We start from the raw sequence: 21,847 nt of genomic DNA, 5'->3' as shown, positions 1-21,847 counted from the left end.
CCACTTCGCTCCCGGTGCGACCGTGCTGCGGTGCGCGCCCTCGTCCCGCACCGCCAGGCGCGCGTGCGACCTGCGGCACTTGAGTCATCGCGCGGACTCTGGGTTGCGCGACCTGCGGCACCTGCGCGGTCACCGCGAGGAGCTCGGGATCAGCCGACATGCCCCAGCTGGAGTTACTCATTACGCCCCGGCCAGCGATGGTGCGGACATCCATGAGTGTCTGCTCGACAGACGAAGCAGTCCCGACCGCCGAGTCGAATGTGATGTCGGTCAACCGCAGGATGGCTGCTACCATCTTTGCGTCTCGCAGACCAGAAATAAAACGATCTCTGAGCCGTGCCGGACGCTCCTCTGTCGTGAACTTGCAAGGCACAGCCGAATGCTTCACCCGTGCTACGAAGTCTGCAACGCGCTCCTCGCCACCCTTAGCGAGGTGATCGAACTGCAACCGCGTGAGATGCAACGACTTCTCTGGCGCCAAGTGGGTCTTCATTTTCGCCACGATGTCCTGAAACGATAGCCCGTCATCACTGGGCTTATTTGGAGCCACCAAATCACTCAGCAGCCGGTAGTGCTCCGTTGATAGCGAGGCGAGCAAGATCGCCTTGCGTTTCTCTTCATCATCTACATCATTCGCGCGAAAGTAGCAACCCAACTGTTCAGAAAACAACTCGAATTCATCTCCCCCGAAAACGGGTACGCGCCCGTGCGCCGTGCCCCGACCTTCTGCCATGCTCGTGCTGGCGAGACCCTTGGCTCCGTAGCCTGGAACCGCACGGGTTATTTGCCGCCCTGCACACGCCGATCCGAAGATCCTCGTCAGCCAACTGTGGTGTACTGATAGAAGATGCTTAGCAGGCAGACACGATGCGGGGGAACAGTCGAGCCGGGCTGTGTTGCACAAGCGCGAGCGCGGGCGTACTTTGCCCGCGGCTCTCCTTTATTACGTATTCAGCACACTCACGAGCTGGGCGACTCCAGCATTACTACGACGCCTCAGGCGGCGCGCACACCTTATATTCCTTGCAGATACGATGACCACGACGACCCCTCCTCCCATCATCATGCCCCGCCCTGCATGCCCGCAGGCTACACCACAGCCATGACAGTACAAGTAGTACCCGTGTTTACAAAAATACGCCTGCTGATTGGATGCAGCTGATATTGCTACGCCAGCTGGCCGACTTCTCGGCCAACGTACGCAGTTAATCGCTGATTACACTTTGAAAAATAGTGCGTATAACTTCTAATTAATGCTCAGACTTGGGCTTTGTTCACATGGAGAACTTTCTACACGTTACAGCGAATATCATTTAGACCAAATTGTGAGTGAAAATAAGTCGCACCCTTTTCACGGAACGAAACGGAACGATAGCGGCCGACAGCCCACGGCCAAAAACTGGAGTGTCTCCAATCATGGTGGGGCGTACGATTTTTTTGAAAATCAAAGTGGGGCGTGGGACAAAAAAGGTTGAGAAACACTGTACTACATCTTGTAGATCCGGCATTACCGGGACTCTATGTCATTTTCCCTTCTGGGATTGTTTGATTATTAAAAGCCATTGCTTTGATCCTGTGTACTGGTCCGATCATGACTATTTACCCATGACCCAAGTGAGCAGGAATTTCCGGGACACGCCATGTCGCTATTCTTCGTGTATTAGGACTCGATTGATAACGGGGTTTGGAAGGGTTGTGACTCGGGGGTTGTGAAGGGGGGGAGGGGGGAGTTGAGGACTTGGTCATGTTGAAGTCAATCAAGTGATGTCCATATATTTCATACGATGTAGCTGGCGGTAGACTCTGCGGTGGTGTAGCAATGGAATGCACAGTTAAAAAAAATCTTTTGCTGTTTTGGTATTTTCATGACGTGTTTTTTTTTTAATAAGGTTGAAATTTTTTATATAACGACAGGATACGTGAACATTTAGAGTTAAATAGGAGAAAATCATTGAGGCGTCCCAGGAACCGGAAATACAATCAGAGACCGGAACCGGAAATACAATCCGAGACCGAGACCCGGCTTTTTCTCTCGTGGAAATTTCTTCTTGCCGTTGATTGGCTTTCCTGAGCCGGCGATCCTCCGTGTGGAGTAAAACCGCAGTTCGGTACCGGTGCCCATCATAGGCCGAGGAGCCGAACGGTTCTTGTTCTAACCACGGCCTGCGCTCTTCACCACATTGTGGTTCGTACAAACTCTCAGTTGCTGAGATGCCCAAAAGGTGTAATCCGTTTGGCGAGTGCTCACCGCTCCAGAGGAAAACTCACGTTGCCGATCAACAAGTTAACGAAGGTGTTTGCAGTCAGATCAAGATGAGAGCTGTTTACGGTAACGGCGGGACACGGAGGGGAGGGATGTTCGTGTCGTTGTTCGTGTCACGTGGTGGAATGTTACATTGGGAGTGATGCTTGTGTTGTTGTTCGTGTCACGTGGTGGAATGTTACATTGGGAGTGATGCTTGTGTTGTTGTTCGTGTCACGTGGTAGAATGTTACATTGGGAGTGATGCTTGTGTTGTTGTTCGTGTCACGTGGTAGAATGTTACATTGGGAGTGATGCTTGTGTTGTTGTTCGTGTCACGTGGTGGAATGTTACATTGGGAGTGATGCTTGTGTTGTTGTTCGTGTCACGTGGTGGAATGTTACATTGCGAGTGATGCTTGTGTTGTTGTTCGTGTCACGTGGTAGAATGTTACATTGGGAGTGATGCTTGTGTTGTTGTTCGTGTCACGTGGTAGAATGTTACATTGGGAGTGATGCTTGTGTTGTTGTTCGTGTCACGTGGTGGAATGTTACATTGGGAGTGATGCTTGTGTTGTTGTTCGTGTCACGTGGTAGAATGTTACATTGGGAGTGATGCTTGTGTTGTTGTTCGTGTCACGTGGTAGAATGTTACATTGCGAGTGATGCTTGTGTTGTTCGTGTCACGTGGTAGAATGTTACATTTGGAGTCATGCTTGTGTTGTTGGTGTCACGTGGTGGAATGTTACATTTGGAGTGATGCTTGTGTTGTTGTTCGTGTCACGTGGTAGAATGTTACATTGCGAGTGATGCTTGTGTTGTTGTTCGTGTCACGTGGTAGAATGTTACATTGGGAGTGATGCTTGTGTTGTTGTTCGTGTCACGTGGTGGAATGTTACATTGGGAGTGATGCTTGTGTTGTTGTTCGTGTCACGTGGTGGAATGTTACATTGGGAGTGATGCTTGTGTTGTTGTTCGTGTCACGTGGTGGAATGTTACATTGGGAGTGATGCTTGTGTTGTTCATGTCACGTGGTAGAATGTTACATTTGGAGTGATGCTTGTGTTGTTGTTCGTGTCACGTGGTGGAATGTTACATTGGGAGTGATGCTTGTGTTGTTGTTCGTGTCACGTGGTGGAATGTTACATTGGGAGTGATGCTTGTGTTGTTGTTCGTGTCACGTGGTGGAATGTTACATTGGGAGTGATGCTTGTGTTGTTGTTCGTGTCACGTGGTGGAATGTTACATTTGGAGTGATGCTTGTGTTGTTGTTCGTGTCACGTGGTGGAATGTGAATTGTTACATTGAATGTTACATAATTTTTCCAGGACACAACAAACCCAAGCTGTTGATGCAGTGATGAAGTTTTCGGTGTATTATATATTTATTTATGTTTTATAAATATATATATATATATATATATTTTTTTTTCATATAAACTTTGGGTATCGTTCTTGGGTTGCACAGGATGACCGAGGCCCTAGAGGTACACACACTCGCTTATGAGCTATCTCGGACCAGCGAAAACTGCCATCCTGGTGTTTCGCAGGTGGGCTGTTTCATCAATTTGTGTGCACCATCCATCGGAAGGACGTTAAGCTGGGAGACCAGTCTGCCAGCAGCGATCGTTGATGGGCGTTACATTCCCACGGTGTCCTTCGCGAAGAGTAGGCGAGTTGTCGCCGGCATCATGAATAAGTTCCTAATGATTGTGCTGATTGGGAAGGCAATGGCCAACCTCCCAACACGATTTCCTGCTCAGAACCTGCTTTGGAATCGCCGACATTCTGTGCAGAGCGTTGGTGCTGCCTCAGCAGTCTGCTTGGCGAGTGGGTACGATCCTGGATGGGTCGCCACTTCAATACAGGATTACCAGCAAGCTGGCACTCATTGTGCCGACCTCGGAAGGATGACTGGCAGAGTCAACCCCAACTGGTATTAATTAAACAGCCGATTGGGATTTGAATTCGAGATCCTCGGATCCCAAGCCCACCACTCGGACCATTAAGCCAACTTCAGGCATACATTGATGATGACATGAAGTTACATGGGTTGATTTATCCTGGGTTCTGTGGTTCACCTGCAGAGCGAACTCGCAATCTTCTTTTTGCTGGGGCTCAAGCCTACATGGTGTCTTCAACGAAACAACAGGTCCTTGAGCACAAACTCATCCCAGAGATTAATGGGAAAGCTGGAGAGGAAGTACTTCATGGTTTTCAGGCTGCAAGTTCAGGTGGTCGACAGCGCTGCCTTGATGGGTCTGGCCGTCTGCTGAATACCTCTCTGCCTGAATATCCTTGTAAGTTGCAAAAACTTGTTGTAACTAATTTTTAGCTCGCCTGTTCGAAGAACAGAGAGCTATAGCGATACCCCCGGCGTGAGCGTCGGCGTGAGCGTGAAAATGTTAATTTTTGGTGCAAGTTATTTTTTCGTTTCTCATGTTTTTATCGACCACACTATTTTTTTATATATCCGATATATATATATATATATATATATATATATATATATATATATATATATATATATATATATATATATATATATATATATATATATATATATATATATATATATATATATATATATATATATATATATATATCTCGGGGCGTATTATGTGTCGTCCGTCTGTCTGTCTGTCTGTCCGTCCATCCGTCCATTCCTGTCCGCACTCTAACTCCCAAAGTTTTAAACTTTCATGTTTCATATTTGGTACATAGGTACAGACTGTGAGACGGTGTGTTGCGACATACGTTAATTATCTAAAGTGGTTGCCATGGCAACCAGGATGCTGTTTTCCATCCGTTCCTGTCCGCACTCTAACTCCCAAAGTTTTCAACTTTCACACTTCATACTTGGTACATAGGTACAGAGTGTGGAGACGGTGTATCGCACATATATTCGTCATCTAAAGTGGTTGTCATGGCAACCAGGATGCTGTTTTCCATGTTGCAGAAGTCTGTATATACCTTCTTGTTTGGGCGTATATTGTGCTCACTTGCGCTCTTGTTACTGATTACAATATACAAATACATATATTGCTTTAAAATTATTTGGATCAGACTTCACTGCAATGCTTTATAAAAGATATTAATTATTAGACGAGTCTTTTAAAAACGATAAATGTATAAACAGGCGAGCATTGGGTGGCTTTGACACCAACTCTGGTTATTTATATATTCATTTCCTTTCACGTCATCTCCTGACAGAAAGCAAATGGAATTTGTTTTGAAATTTTCATACCTGACTGCCAATGATTGGTTGTGTTGACATCTAAAAACAAATAATGATGCAATTTGTCTGCAGTAAGATCTTTTATTTTCTTCTGCTAAATTGAAAACTAGCTTTGTGCTATTGGGGTTCCCATCTGAACCCCATCCTCATGATGTAGTTTACCAAAGTTCAAATCCCATATCAAATAAAATATGGTAATGTTCTTGTCCATTGTCTACTCGTGTCCTCGGTATTCATCTAAAGTACCCCGATGACTATGCATGTGATTTGTATCCAAGCTCTTCCATGAAGCTTAGATCCTGATCGAAAAAGCTTTGTATGTGCAAAAGCCTACTTGTGTCTACAAAATATGTACTTTGATCTGTTGGTCACATGTTTTGATGTACCATAGTCTTTGCAGAGAGTTGGTTTGCTCGAAGCAGCTTCTTGGCAAGTGTTACACTGGGTGATTTGCCATTGCCTTTCCAGTATTGTACGTCTGTGCTCTATTCTAAATGCTGAGCGTCAAGCAAGGAAGCAGCACATACCATTTTAGTCTTTTGGTACGACTCGAAAGGGGTTTGAACAAACGACCTCCCAAATTCAGAGCAGATGCTCCAACCATTTCATCACTGAGTCTGATGTTGCTCACATACTCAACCTCTATTGGTGAAAAAAAAAATCAACTTTTCTGAAGTATTGAGCCAACATCTATGCAATTGAAACCTTTGCAGGTTTCCTTTATTACCGCCAACACCGCAGGTGAAGGAGGTTGTGTTTTTACCCCTTCTCTGTCTTTTTGTTACTTGCAAAATCGAAGATTTTTTTCCAAGTATATTGGTCAGTTGATTTTGTTATTCTGTTTGTCTGTCTGTGTTTGTTGCTTACTGGTCACAATTCTAAACCGATCGTCATGAAACTTTACCGAGTTGTAGAGGTTGTCTCAATTGAGAAGCCTGTTGATTTTGATGGCAGAGGTCAAAGGTCATCTTGAGGTCAAATTTCTGAAATCATTTTTGATCCGATTGACTTGAAATTTGAACAAGATTTGCATATTACGTCACTGAATTGGGAAAACAACTATTTGCGAGGTCAAAGGCCAACTCGAGGTCAAATTTCATCTGAAGAATCGTCAATTTTAATCTGATTAACCTGAAAGTTATGCACCAACTCCATAGTCTATCACTGAATTTGGAAACCAACTATTTTTGAGGTCAAAGGTCAACTCAAGGTCAAGCTTCTAACATCATTATTTTGCAATCTGAAAAATAATCAATTTTCATCCGATTGATGTGAGCTTTGATCAAGATTGTGAATTTTAATCTTGATGAAATGGACAATTTGATGTATCCATGGCAACCTTTTGAGAGGGGGGTGGATTTTGTAAGTATTGTGCACTGCACAACATCTTTTTCTTGTTGTTATCTTGCCAAAACAAAGTTTTGCAAGATATGTTAGTCAGCTTGAATGTTTTTTTTTTGTTGTTTGTCTGTAATCACGTATAAAAAATTCTGCAGAGCACAGTTATCATCGGAAATTTTTGTAACTTCGCATATCAGAGACCGATAGAGGTCCCTTTCAGTGCACAAAATTTTGAAGGTCAAGGTCAAAGGTCAAGGTCACTTTGGCGCAAATCAGGGGAGTCGAAGAAACCCTTATTTTTTGAGTAATTTTGATGGGATCGTCTTCAAACTTCATGGGAACATAGTTCATGGTCTGGCGCTCAGCTGATTAATTTTTGGTGGCGATTAGCCTTGACCTTCATATATATATATGTATATATTTTTTGTTTGTTTGTTTTTTTTTTTTGGTCTGTAATCACGTATAAATCATTCTGCAGAGCACAGTTGTCATTGGAAATTTTTGTAACTTCGCATATCAGAGGCCTATAGAGGTCCCTTTCAGTGCACAAAATTTTGAAGGTCAAGGTCAAAGGTCAAGGTCACTTTGTCGCAAATCAGGGGAGTCGACGAAACCCTTATTTTTTTTAGTAATTTTGATCGGATCGTCTTCAAACTTCATGGGAATATAGTTCATGGTCTGGCGCTCAGCTGATTAATTTTTGGTGTCGATTGGCCTTGACCTTCATGATTCGCGCCTCAGGTCAAACATATTTGACCCCAAGGTCAAATTTTCAAGTTTTAGGAACCATATCGTGTAGTACCTCAAATTGAACACATCGATGAGTGCTTTCTCGATATGTCAAGCTTGAGACATTATGACGTCATTTGGTGACGTTATGAGGCAAAAGCATATTTTTCATGGTTACTCTGTAGAACGATTCTCATCGGAATCTCTCGTCAGCAGATATTCCTCAAGGAGTCGCTCCTGGTGGATAGCAGCTCTGTTCACCTCAGTGTTACCTTAAAGAAGTCACACCTGGTCACCTTTTGGCAAGATACGAGGGTGACATTGGTTTATTTATTTTATTTGTTTGTCTGTGTGCAGGATATCTCAAAAAGTTGTGGACGGATCCAGATGAAATTTTATGGACAGGTTGGGTGGGTGATAAGGATGAACTGATTAGATCTGATCATGATCCGGATCCTAGAATTTTTAAAAGTGATTCATCACCAATGAGAGATAGGGCTAAACCGATTTATATAGCATGATATCTCAAAGTTGTGGACTGATTTAGATGAAACTTGGACAGGTTGGGTTTATGTTACCATGACAAATTGATTTGATTGACCCTCTTCCATTATCTATGTATTTGGACTGAGCATATGCAGCTAATAATAGCAGGTGCCATGTTGGATGTGGAATGAATGAGTGAAATGCGGTTCAATCTGCCTGTATGTAAATTGTTAACGTTGCTTAAAAATCGAGGTGTCACATATCTGAGAATGCAGTGAATACTGGTTATATAATCCTGCTTTGGGAGTTGATGTAATGGTGCAGGAGATTCAGCACTGACAGTAAGATGAATCAATTCTGGCTCTGCAACATTTGCATTTGGGGTATTTTATTTCTGTCTCTTCCTTGTTCATTGGTAGTAGTTTTCACGAAAGCATTTGGTGTCTGAAACCTCATGCTAACATGTTTAAGAGCAATTTTTGAATGAATAAACATTAAAAGGTATTCAGAAAACATGTTTGGCTTTTCGGAGAGTAACTCGTGATGTTGTACCGTGTTGGCCATCGAACACGGCCCAACTCAGTTCAGATCAGCTTTGTCGACGACCGCCTTTGAACAAACTGCTCTAAAAACCCAATAAAATGTCAAATTTTCACTGGATTTTCTGCATACCATTCTAAAGGGGCACAAGCGACTGATACAAATGCCACAAACAACCTCCAAGAACATAAAATTAGTGCAAATAGGAAGGAGGGGCGGAATCCATAATTCCCCCCCCCTTTTTTTTTGTTCCCCACAATTTTTTTTCCTGGGTAATGGAGCTTCCTACTATTTGGATGTCTGGATAAAAGAAGTTCTACTGTACATGGAATGGTCTCCCTGAAAAGGTAGTGGCAGCAGAAACAGGAGATCAATTTAAACAGGAATTGGATCGAAGAGTGCATTGTCAGAATGGTAGGTCACTGAGGAATCTTGATCCTGATCATCATTAAGTGGAGTGGAGGTAAAAGGGTGATCATATACCTTTGTCAGATTTTGATGTCTGAGAAGGTTTCATTAAAAGGTGTTTGATTATTACCTCTGTTCTCTGTAAAGAATGTAGGTAATACTTTCACCCCTGTCCGTTTGTTTGTTGTTTGTTTGCCTGCAGGATATCTCAAGAAATGGTGGACATGTTGGGTGTGTGACTTGGACGAATTTATTTCATTTGGGTGAAGATCTGGATACCATAGTATTTTCTTTAAAGTGATTCTTCACCAATGAGTGATAGGGCCAAAAACTATATTTAATAAGTAAGATTCATCGGATGTCTGTCTCTTTATGTTTGCGTTTTTTGTGAGGACTGCTGGACCGACAAACAGCCCAAGCCAATCCAGGGATTGTCCTAAGGGTATTTTCATTCACAACCCCTGAACGAATGTCACGGTATTTTCATTATTTTCATGAAGATATGTCACGGTATTTTCATTAATCCTGCTGGGTGATATGGACACCCAGCAGGATTAAAAACAAAATCTGTCAAAGGGCGGAGGAACTCCTTGTGAGCCAATGGCCATCCATATCTCGTGCCCAACTGGTAACCTTCCTTGGGGTAACCTTCCAGGGTCAGATTGCGGTCGTGTGTGTCGGGGTGGTGCTGAGGTGTCATCCACCAGATAGCTGTCTCCTTGGGTTAACCCGAGGCGGGCCCTTCTGGTGAGTGCCTAGAATGTCCTCGCCCTAAGAGAATGATCACCTGTCTCTGTTATCATCTGAGCTCGAGCGTTTGGACATCGCTATTGCAGCACTTGTCTGAGGTTCGGAGACCGGATTGTGGCGAGATCATGGCAGGTGGTGACACCTACCATTAGTCTGGTCGCTCTGATGATTACCATGCCCAAGGAGTTGCTGTGGCTGTGTCCAATAAACTGACTCAAATGATAATTGAGGTAACACCGGTCAACGAGTGCATCATGAGACAAAGGATTCGTCACTCCTTGGGTGTCATTTCTCTGGTCTTTGGATATGCTCCGACTGAGGCGAGTGATCTCCACGTGAAGGACGCATTCTATGCCACGCTCGAGTCTGGTTGATCAGTGCCCCAGGCGAGATACTCTTCTGGTCTTGGGGGATTCAATGCATTAACTGGAACTGATAGGGATGGTTATGAGATGTGTGTTGGTCCCCATGGGTCTGAAACTGTGAACCAGAATTGCATTAAGTTCCTTGACTTTGCAAGAAGTCATGGACTTCAGTTGGCTGCTTAATGGTTTCAGTGCCCACAGACTCATCACTGGACTTGGAATTCCAATGCTGGTGGTGTGGCAAAGGAGATTGACGATGTGCTCGTTGATGGTCGCTGGAGGATAATCCAAAACTGCAGGGTCTACCAGAGTGCTCAGTTCCTCAATATTGACCACAGGCTTGTTGAAGCAACTCTGAAGTTGCAGCTTAAATCCAGGAGAATGGTACCATCCCAGCCTAGGCTGGATGTTGGCAAGCTCGAGGATGAGAGGGTTGCTGAGGAGTTTGTGAACAGGCTGAGTGGAGATTTGGGGGGTCTGGGTGCTTTGGGGTATCCTGAAGAGTTGTGGAGTGCCTTCAAGACTACTGTCCTTGATGTTGCCGGCAGATGTCTTGAAACTCACCGGAGGGCGAAGAAGAATTTCGTCTCTCAAGGAACAATGGATACCATTGCCCAGAGTCGCAGGGCCAGGCTGAATGGCAGAGCTGAGCTGTTCAGGGATGTGAGAAGTAATACTACGTGCACCAAGAGTGGACAAGGGGACCTACGTGTAAGGAATCTATGAGGGGGTAGAACATCACCTGTGGTTAATTTATTCTCGGCCTGCTTGCAGGGGAATTCACGCATTGCGTTCCTCCAAGCCCATCCCTCAGTGTACTGGGGTTGGAGCAGAGGGTGGTGGACTCTTGACAGAGGAGTCCAACGTGAAGGCCTGCTGGGCCGTTTAATTTGAGCAGCTGTACCAGGCTGATCTACCAGCTGTTGAGTTGAATGTTAGGGGTCTTCCTAGCCCTGTTGCTGACGCTCCAATCAACTATGTTCCAACTTCGTTTGTGGAAACACAGACTGAGGTGAACCGGTTGAAATGGGGTCCAGCTCCTGGGATTTGTAGCATCCATGCTGAACTTCTCAAGTCTGGTGGAAATGCTGTACTCATGTTGTTGCATGCAGTTCTGTGCTCTGCCTGGAACACAGGCATCATCCCAACTGACTGGAAGAGGGGCCTTATTGTCCGTCTCTGGAAAGGGAAGGGTGATCGCCAAGACTGTGACAACTACCGAGGGGTGACGCTGCTCTCAGTGCCGGGAAAGGTCTTTGCTCGGATAATTCTTGATAGGGTTCGCCACCATCTGCTTGAGCACCAGCGTCCAGAGCAGTCAGGTGACACACGAAAGAGGTCATTGATTGATCGTATCCTTGCTCTTCGGGTCCTTACCGAACGCAGACGAGAGTTTCGGCAGGGGTTGCTCGCAGCCAATATTGATCTCTGTAAAGCGTTTGATTCAGTGAATTGGGATGCCCTCTGGAAGATTCTTGTTCTTGGTGGGATGCCACCGAAACTGATCAATCTGATGTCTGAACTATACTCTGGTCCTGAAAGTGCTGTGAGATGTGGTGATACCATCTCTGACTTCCAGTTGTTACTGGAGTTCGTCAGGGGAGTATCCTGCCCCCCACATTTTTCAGCACTTGAATGGTCTGGATTCTGGGGAGGCTGTCTGAGAGATCAAGCTGCGGTGCATCGTTTGGGAATACCAAGATTTCTGACCTTGATTTTGCAGATGATGCAGTCAGTCATCTTTGTGGAGACTGGATATCCCTTTGGGAAAGCTTGAGGTGCTGAATGATGAGTCTGAGCCGCTGGGGTTACGGGTTTCCTGGGTCAAAACTAAGATTCAGGCTTTCAATGACATCTTCGATGCTGCTATCCTGTTTGTACCTGTTTGTGGCGAGGATGTTGAGGTCACAGAGAGATTCACTTACCTTGGCAGTGATATTCATGTTTCTGCTGGCTGTGAGCCAAAGGTCAACAGACGTCTGTGTCGGGCCTGGGGAGTCGTGGATTCACTGGATCATGGGGTGTGGTGCTGCCCGGTACCTGTGTGGGAGGACGAAAGTCTGAATCTTCATGTCCTTGGTGCTTCCAGTCTTGCTCTATGGATGTGAGACTTGGACTCTGACCAAGGATCTGATGCAGAGACTTAATTCCTTTGGTACCAGGTCTCATCGGAGAATCCTTGGATATCATTGGTCGGACTTTGTGTCCAACGAGCAGTTGCTGAGAGAGACTCAGATGAGATTTGTTACCTGTCTAGTCCGTGAGCGTCAGCTGCGACTGTATGGACATGTGGCTCATTTTTCTGATGCTGATCCTGCTCACCAGATTCTCTCAGCGATGGTGCCTCGTCAGTGGAGGAGGCCAATGGGCTGACCACATGCCTCGTGGTTGCAACAGATTGATCAACATCTCAAGAAGATGGGGATGGGCCAGGCATCTGCCTGGAAGATGGCCAGACGGAGGTCCCGGCTGAAAGTGTACGGCTGAAAGTGGACTCAGCGACTCGCTGCTCCGGCGCATGCTCCCATACCTAACCTGATCTGACCCTAGACTTTATAGAACAATAAGACCCTTAAGACCATTGAATTCAACAACACAATTAGGACACTTAAAAACCCCGAATACCCCAAAGACCATTAAGATCCCTAAGACTCTTGAAGACCTGTAAGAACCTGAAGACGCTTAAGTGTTTTGAAGACCCTTTAGAGCCAGAAGACCTCGATGACCCTTAAGACTTCAAATATCCTTAATAACTGTAAGACCCTTACTTTTAAGACCCCTCTACCCACTGGTGTTCTCTTGAGACCCCTTTACCCACCGGTGTGCTCTTAAGACCCCTTTACCCTTTGATGTTCTGGATCTCTTGCCTCTTACACAGTCCCCACCCCGTCGGCTCTCCTGCCCCAGATCCGCCTGCCCCATTTTCAGCCCTGCTGGCTCTCCTTCTCCCACTTCTCAGTATCTCACCCCCCCTCCCCACACCCAGGTAATGCCAGGTAACCCGGCTCGTATAGCGTAATATCTCAAAGTTGTGCATGGATTATGACAAAACTTGGTGGACAGGTTGGGTGTGTGACCGGGACAAAATGATTAAATTTAAGTGAAGATCCGGACACTATAATATTTTAAGTAATTCTTCACCATTGAAAAATGGGGCCAAAAACTATATATGTATATGTGTGTATATATATATATATATATATATATATATATATATATATATATATATATATATATATATATATATATATATATATATATATATATCACAATATCTCAAAAATGTATGGACGGATTCAGACGAAACTTGGTGGGACAGGTTGGGTGTGTGACAAGGAGCAATTGATTTGATTTTGGTGAAGATCCGGATCCTGGAGGAGGTATCCGCTCTACTGAGTGCCCTTTCTGTAGGTTTCTATCTGTAGTTGTTCATTCTCACTCTCCAATCATTCTCACCCACACTTTTCCCCCTCCCCCTGCCCCATTAAATATAAAAATTAAACAAAAAATGTACCATAATTATTTTGGAATTTTAAAGAATATTAATACATTTTGTCACATTATATATTGTGCATTAAACACCCTCGTGAAGTTTGTGCTTGCCCCACCACTTTCATCCCTAATCCTCCATCACTACACCCTTTCCCCCAGTGAATTTAACTTGATAATCTGTTCAATTAAAGTGATATGATGGCGATGTATGGTGACAGAGATGAGTGCTTCGGTTGATTCTCAGAGTATCACGAAGGGAGTGGTTGAGGAATGAGGAGATATGCAAGAGAGCTGGAGTTGCAAGGATTAGATCGACTAGGTTGTGTTGGTTTGGGCATCTGATGAGAAAGGATGAGGAATCGATCGAGGAAGTATGGAATAATCTATTTAGAGGGAGAAGATCAAGAAGAAGATAGAGTATGGTTGAGGGATGTAGTGGAAAGACATGAAGAATAAGGGATTGAGAAGAGGTAGAGAAGGTGGATCTGAGTACCCAACCCCTAACTGTTTGGATTGAGGTGTAAAAGAGGAGAAGGGGGTGCAGTGCAGTCTTGGTGGCCCAAATGGCCCCCTGCATCCAAGTTGCATATGTATCGTATCTCTCACAGTGGTGAAAGCTCATTGCCTGTTCCTCTCACATCACAGACAGGTCGGTGGCCTGTGTTTTACCGCCTTTTATCTGGGCAAGATCACCAGGTGTTGTTTAGCCCTCAGACCATCTGCTTTTCTGGTATTACCTTCCTGGTTAAACTCCCAAAGTCCAAGATTCCCACCCTTTGCACTCTTCTTTTCTCCCATTTGTGGAACTGCCTTCCAGAGACTCTTCGAGTCCACACTTCCCTTGGGGCTTCAAATAAGTGGTACATCACTATCTTGTCACCCCACCCCTCCCCCATCCATATCTGCAATTTCTTAAAATTCTATCCTCTTTAACCTTGTCTTACCCAACCCTCTTACTTGCAGCTGACTGCTTTTGCTCCTCTTATTCTCTCCTCATTTGCAGTTCTTTTGTTGTTCACCCACTGCTCCACGATCAGTTCCATGTCTCCTCATTTTTCTATGAGCTGAAATGTCTTGTGCAAAAATACAATTATGATGGGGGTCTGAGGCTGCCGTCTTTATCGCTTTGCTAACCCCTCCCACCTTGGGAGGTATTGTACAGCTTTCAAGTGCTCCACCGATTGAGTCGTCTGCTGCTGAAATGTCGGGTTAAGCCTGTGTCCATGTGACAAATTGAATTGCCCTCACCAGAGGAGAGGGTATTGCATTTGGTTTTGTCTTGTTTGTCTGTTTGTCCACACAGAGCACGAGTATGTGTATAATTACATTAGACCCCTATTCAACTTGCGATCCTTTAAGGCTCCTTCGACCCTTTAAACCCTGAGACCCTCCAAGCCCTTTAGAACCTGTACACCCCTGAAGATACCTTAGACAAACCACATTTCACCTTTTAGGACCCTTAGATCCTCTTTGACCCTTTAGAACCTCAAAGACCCGAAGACTCCTTTCTCCCCTTTTATACTTTTAGACCTTTACACCTATCAGATCTTTTAATACCATGTCGACCCATTTGACCACTAGAACCTTTTTAGATGCTTTAGACCTTGAATTACACCCTTAAGATCCCCCCCCCCAAAATGGCCTGAAGCCGCTTTAGGCCATTGCGACCCTTCGCCCCATTTTGGTCTTTTCAGACTTTCATACCATTTGACCTTTACAACTTTTCAGACCTTTGACTTTTACACACTTACAATGAGACCATTTAAACCTTTCATTTGCAATCAATGACCATTTATTTAGTACATCATTCCATTTATTTGCCACACAAAATACACCACACAAAACAAGTCCTGGCGAGGGTCTGCAATCTCTGCTCTTTCTAATTTTTTTTGTTTTTTATTCATGCGTTTGGATTAACATGGACTCGTAGTTGCATCTTGGCCATCACTTTGACATTTGTGTTTTCTTTGAAAAACATTCCAGCAGCGGCTTTGGGATTTGATATGCTGGAGGGATGGCACACCAACTTTCTCACCCTTTTGTACCGTCGCAGCCAGGATCAGTTTGTCATGCGAAACCTGTGCACGCCTGGAGCCCTCACAGTCACACTGTTCTCGGTGTGAGCGGCGCCTGTGTATGGAGTGCTGCCGTACATGCGGTCACTGCTCCGGCTCTGTATGCTCCTACTGTTCAATGTACAAGTTAGTACAACCTGCTTGTATTTTATCAGTCCATAAAAAATATATATATATATTGCTTGCACATGCTTTTATTGAATGCTATATCCATTGTACTTTGCAAATGCTGCTTTATGGTTTATTTGTCTGCTTTTTCAGTTATGAAGGGAGGTATGAAGAGAGCTTCTGCTATGAATGCCTTCAAGATTAGACTGTACTTGTGTATTACGACGCAGCTGTCTTGGGTAGACTCTCGTGTTGCATTCCAGAGCCTTTGCCTACAATTTGAGCTGAAAAGCATGTGTCTTGGAACCTCTGGCGTAGAGTCGTTATCTTGCTGCTTAAACTGTTAGTTTTACCGACGTGTATTCTAATGATGATTGATAATGTGGGTCAGTTGTCTGTATTTATTTACCTATTTGTGTGATCCCTTTCATGTTCTTACCAGTAAAGTATTTTTATACTCTTGATGTATTGATATTGTTAATTTTGTTTAATAATAAAGTATTTTATTAAGATTTCGTTTTTGCTTTCAATAAAATGCCTAGAAAATAGTATGTTTGTATTTGTTGTGAATGTCGTTAAGCATGACCGAGTCAAAATATAGCATATGCACGGTGGGGTCTTTGGAATACCTTGGGTATGTTGACAGGATAGCCAGTAGGTATGTGTACCCACCTCTTGCATGGTGATTCTGATTTTGGTCCAGCAATAAACTGTCATCCTGGAGTTGTACTCTCAAGATCCCATGGTGGCCTTTGTGAAAAGTAGGCGAGCTATCACTGGTACCCTGGCCAGATTCTAAATCGCTCCTCCAACCTACATCGGACATTCCATCATCAGTACAACTGTGCCCCTAACGCAGTAGCCACGTACTGCATACAACATAATGTTGGAATGTCTTGGGTGATAATTGGACAATACGAGTAAACGCAAGCCACATAGTTCAATATCAAACAAAGATGTTTGTCTTCAAACCAACTAAATACCCAAACTACAGATTAAATACAAAATTAAGGAATGGTGTACTTTCTGAAAACGTTGTCGTTCATATAAAATTCTGTTTGGGAAGATAAATTTTTATGCAACATACTTCAAAGAAATCGATTAGGCATATTGTATGATATCATGGACCAGGATGTAATGGAATGACAATAACAATAGGAAGATGTAGCCAGGGGAAACACCAACGGCAGGGTTTAGGGATAAAATGAGGGAAGACACTGAGGAGGAAGGAGAATACATGGATCCAGCTGCAAATTCTTATTAACAGAAGTGGAAGGGAAACCTGGAAAGAGGTGGGTTAATGGGGATGGTGGTGATCAAAGATGTCTTGAAGTCCTGGAGGGAGGGAGTAAATACAGAGGGAAGAATGAAATTGAAGAGATTGAGGAATTTGGTTCCACAGGCAGGAAAAAAAAAAGAGGAAAGAATGAGTGGAGGTAACCTTGAGTCAGGATTTTTGGAGTTTCACCAGAAGGGGGTTGCTGGTGGACTGTATGAGCCCTGCAGAAACATGGGTGGGGGAGACAAAACACGGAAAGAGCAGAGGATGCAAGACCAATAAGTTGGTGGTAGAAGACAAAGACCACCGATCTGTCTGTGATTGGAAAGTGAGATTCCCATAGACTCAGCTTCAGCATTCGAGATTACAATAATCACGAAGGCCTTGGTTTCCACAGCATCAAGCCGACCAATGTGTTGTGAGAGCAGTTTTCCATAAAACTGTGGATGAAGGCCTTGCAAGTAAATAAGTTACATGTGAGCGAACTCTAGCATGTCTGGAAAGGCTGAAGATTATATCCACCTTTTTTGTTGCCACGAGTAATACCTACTCCTGGGAGCGAGATAATTTATTTTCAGAATTGGCATTGTTTTCCCCAACCTCAATACCCTTACTTTCCAGCAGGGTTCAGTCAACCACTTTCATTATTCCACTTGCACCGGCAAAAACCGTAAGTCGTCACCCTACACTCGCAGGTTGGGGTGGAGGGGGCGTGGGGAGGTGAGCAACTTATTTAAAATGCCCTTGACCTTAGCCAGAGCATCTCCACAGCGTTTTGTGGAGATTGGCCCAACTTTTTTCAATTCTATAATTATCAGATGTACACATGTACATAGAATTGCCTTGTCTATTTGTATAATATTCTGCTTGTTTGTCCGTCCCGTTACTTTTACTGCCCTCACTTCACCCGCAATTTCAATATGAAAAATCACAAGGCTACCATATTGTTGCTATGCAAAGCCAAAGACATCCGGAGATCTCGTATTCACAATCGCCATTCCCTCGCTATAAGTTTTCCCTTCTGTGTAAAAACGACCAAAGCAACTGTTAAAAGGAGCATCAAATATCGAAAGGTTGGAGCTGATATGTCATGGACCTTGTGAAGATCACAATACATTTAGGCTATGGCGATCAAAACAGCAGTATGTTGCCTATACACCCACCCAAAGAAAGGGAGGGTATTTGTACATCATTGTTCACTCAAGAGGACTTCTGAGTTTATGTATATTTGAAGACTGAACAACATGCTGTCTATCATGAAAGAAAGGTATGTTTTGATTACAACCCATGCAGAGGAAAGAAAATAGTCATGGAGGTAATGCATCTTGATACTATAAAATATAAAAATGATATTTGAAGTCTTCAATAAAACGACTCCGTATCATGTTTGACGGTCTTTTATGTCATACCCCTGCAAAATAAATAGATGTTTGTGCGTAATGTTGGATTTAGGATGAGTTTTCAAGGTTGAATTGTATGAAAATATAGAAGGATGTATGTATTGCCTATACACCAGTGTGACCACTCCTTATTTTCATGAATGCCAAGGTGAGCCAATGAAAAAAGCCAAGAATTCACAAGGTTTTGGAAAAGCGATGATAATAGAAAACCAAGATGCCAAGGTGAACAACGAATAGCCAAGATCTTGTGAAAAAAGCCAAGGAGTGGTCACACTGCTCCACACCCCCCATCAGACTTCTTTCCAGGGACTTTTCTATTTTAGCTATATTCTTTAGACAGTAGTCAAAATAAAAAAATGCATTTCTTCATCAAATCTATATTAACTCTTTGAACCCTGAGCTCCTTGGACTTTCAGCTCCCCTGCTCTGAATTCCCTGGAGAAAAATCTGACCACTAGAGTATTTGGAGGTTTGAATGGCAGCTGGTAAAACAGCTGCGAGGGTTGAAAGGGTTAAAATAAGACAACCGTACTCTGGCCAATCAGTTGAGAGACGGACAGAACTTGGCTTATGCATTGGGCACTTGCTTCAGTGGTGGCACTCATGCAGATCGTTCAAAACTGCCATTTCCAAAATAGACAAGAAAAAGAGCAATCAGAGATTGCAGACCCTCATCAGGACTTATTTTGTGTGGTGTATTTTGTGTGGCGTTTGTGTACTGGTGTGTTATGAAATAAATAAGAGACGTAATTTGAACTGCCACTTTGGAACTGCTGGCAGTTTTTATTATTATTATTATTATTATTATTATTATTCAATTAAATTTAGAACAGGATTAAAATAAATTCAAATCAAATGGAAGACCAAATAGTAACAGTCCTGCATTGGACTCATCAGAAGGAACCTGAACAAGCAAAATGCAAAAATGAAGTCATCAAGAGGAACCTGGATTGGATTTGCATTTCAGCTGCTACTCCTCTACCCTCAAACCCATCCAGGCATAGCCAAGTGAACCTGATTCAAAAAAATAAATCAAAACAAAAATAACCCATATCAAAAAAAATAAATAATTCTGGCTACCAGACCATGCATCTGATCAAGTTGAAATTTAAAACATGTTTTCTGCAACACGGATAGATCATAAATGTGAAGTTTCACGCCGATTGATTAAGAGGTTCCAGAGAAAACATTATTTAATATTTTTCTTCACTTCAATTTGCCTGCCAAGCCATGTGACCTGTCACTTATTCCTGAACAAATTTGTACACCCATGGATTTGGGAACATTTGTGTGACGTTTCCCCTTGATTTATCTAGCTGTTCTGGAGAAGAAGATTCTTATGGGTTTTAGGGTAAATCCAGTATGGCTACGAAACCTTGTGACCTATGACATCATATGTGTGAGCCTTTTGGTCCGCATGGATAGGCGGTCATACGTGCAAAGTTTCGCCTCAATCTGTTGAGCCACTTCAGAGAAGAAGGTTTTTGAAGGCATTTTAAAAAAAAACTATGGCTGCCGAATCGCGTAACCGATGATGTCATCATCTTTTTTTAATGTAGACCAGTTTATCCAGAGATGACCCTCAAAAATTTTCACAGATCAGATGTCGCGTTCTACATATGCAATTATGACATCATAATGAAGGCACCTACGATATCATCAAAAAAGTACTTATTCCCCATGAGGAGTACTTGCCGTGTGCCAAGTTTCAATTTTTTCCTTGCGGTTTCAGACGTACAGAGGTCCAAAGATTTTCAGTGTTTTCAACACAGAAACAAGCCACCACACCACGTGACCTATGATGGCATAATTATGATTGAAACCTTCTACAGGAGTTGTAGCACCTACGGTGAAAATTTCGTCGCCATCCGACAAGCAGTTGCGGAGTAAAACACGAAAGTTCTGTGCGGACAAACAAACAAGCAGACAGACAGCCAAATGAAAAATCACTCCTCTCGTGACAACTTGGCGAAACGGAACGACACTGTAGAGAACATACCTCCACCAGGCTGAATAGTTTGCATTTTGTATGCCACTGATAGGTCGGATCTTATTCCGGACCTTAACCAAAATCAAATCGGCTTGTTCTCGTCACCTAACCAACTCTTCCACCTCGTTTTGTCACAAGTCGTCCACAACTTTTCGAGATAACATGCGAAACATAGTGTTTGGCTCCATCTCTCTCTATGGTGAAGAATCACCTGAAAAATTCTCGAATCCAGATCCGGATTCAGATCTTCACCAAAATCGAATCAATTCATCCTTGTCACACACCCAACCTGTCCAAGTTTCATCCGAATCCGGCCTCAACTTTTTTGGATATCATGCAATATAATTTTTAGTTCCATCTCCAATGGTGAAGAATCAGTTAAAAATTAAATAATTATTGTATCCAGATCTAGATTCAGATCTTCACCAAAACTGGATCATTTCTTCCTCGTGGCACTCCCAACCTGTCCACCAGGTTTCCTGTGAATGTATCCATAACTTTTTGAGATATTGTGCTATATATCGTTTTTGGCCCAATCAATGGTGAAGAATCACTTAAAAAATTCTCAGATCCGGATCTGGATTCAGATATTCACCAAAATTTAGCGTTAGCGTCCTTGGCCAGTCACCTACACACACACAAATTTTCAAAACGTTTTCTTGAAAACGGTGGCCAAAAATCGTGCAACACATAAACGCTACAGACCAACATACTTGGCAAAAAATTTTTTCACCAAGTAACAAACAAACGGACCCAAAAGCAATACCCTCTCCTTCGGCGAGGGTAATGAAAGTGAAAAAAATGAAAGAATAAGCGAATAGAATGAAACCACGAATGAACCCCAATATACCCTCTCACATGATGCAGCAAGAAACATAATGAGGCTGGATAATGATAGGTTGATGAATGCCAACACAGACTTGCACAGGATACTGAGCAATCTCGACTTCAGCAGGAGAATGAGATGACTGTGGAAAGTCAGTGCAGCCTTGCACAGGATGCTGCGCAAAATAGATAGGCGAGACAACGAGACAGCTGATGAACATCAAAGTAGACTTGCACAGGATGCTGTGCAAGACTTCGCAGGGTCTCTATCGAGTGCAGCCTGTGGCTGCTGGTTGCATCATTGGTTGGGACGTGGCTATGTCGCTGATGCAGTGACCCCTTACCAGTACACTGGTGCTCATTTCGCTGACCTCAGAAGGATGACAGGCTAAGTCAACCTCCTGGTGTATTTTAATTCAGCAGCCAACGGGGCTTGAACTCAGGACCCTAGGATCCCAATCCACCACCCTAACCACTAAGCCAACACCAGGCTTCACTTCACAGGGTAATGCTTGTTAAGCAAACAAATACAACAGCAGCCGTAATGAATCCTGACAAAGTATCTGATAATATTGTTCAAGA

General features: G+C 43.6%; 1 protein-coding gene across 4 annotated transcripts; it reads left to right on the top strand.

Moving 5' to 3' along the window:
* The first annotated feature begins 1,971 nt into the window (after positions 1-1,971).
* On the top strand, positions 1,972-16,286 carry SIVA1 (SIVA1 apoptosis inducing factor). Of its 4 annotated transcripts, none has more exons than XR_015055073.1 (4): positions 1,972-2,329; positions 4,327-4,539; positions 15,572-15,789; positions 15,925-16,286. XR_015055073.1 is itself a non-coding variant. In XM_085869584.1 (4 exons), exons 2-4 carry the CDS (start codon positions 4,278-4,280, stop codon positions 15,974-15,976), a joined length of 462 nt encoding a protein of 153 aa, XP_085725710.1. In that variant the 5' UTR covers positions 1,972-2,329; positions 3,708-4,277; the 3' UTR covers positions 15,977-16,286. The 4 variants fall into 4 exon arrangements, 3 of the variants coding, with proteins under 3 accessions (XP_085725710.1, XP_085725709.1, XP_085725711.1); XM_085869584.1 differs by having other exon boundaries at positions 3,708-4,539; positions 15,642-15,789; XM_085869583.1 differs by having other exon boundaries at positions 1,975-2,329; positions 15,642-15,789.
* Positions 16,287-21,847: the final 5,561 nt, after the last annotated feature.

This window comes from Eptatretus burgeri, chromosome 2, assembly GCF_056783735.1.
Source record: "Eptatretus burgeri isolate ZD-2024b chromosome 2, Ebu_testis_v1, whole genome shotgun sequence".
NCBI lineage: Eukaryota > Metazoa > Chordata > Myxini > Myxiniformes > Myxinidae > Eptatretus > Eptatretus burgeri.
This window is presented reverse-complemented; position numbering and strand designations above follow the sequence as displayed.

Excerpts from the sequence above, each read along its gene's own strand:
- SIVA1 (XM_085869583.1), top strand. The coding sequence starts at position 2,212 with ATGCCCAAAAGGTGTAATCCGTTTGGCGAGTGCTCACCGCTCCAGAGG. Across the intron at positions 2,330-4,326 it reads CAAGATGAGAGCTGTTTACG|AGCGAACTCGCAATCTTCTT; the intron begins GTAACGGCGGGA and ends GTTCACCTGCAG. Across the intron at positions 15,790-15,924 it reads TCCTACTGTTCAATGTACAA|TTATGAAGGGAGGTATGAAG; the intron begins GTTAGTACAACC and ends CTGCTTTTTCAG.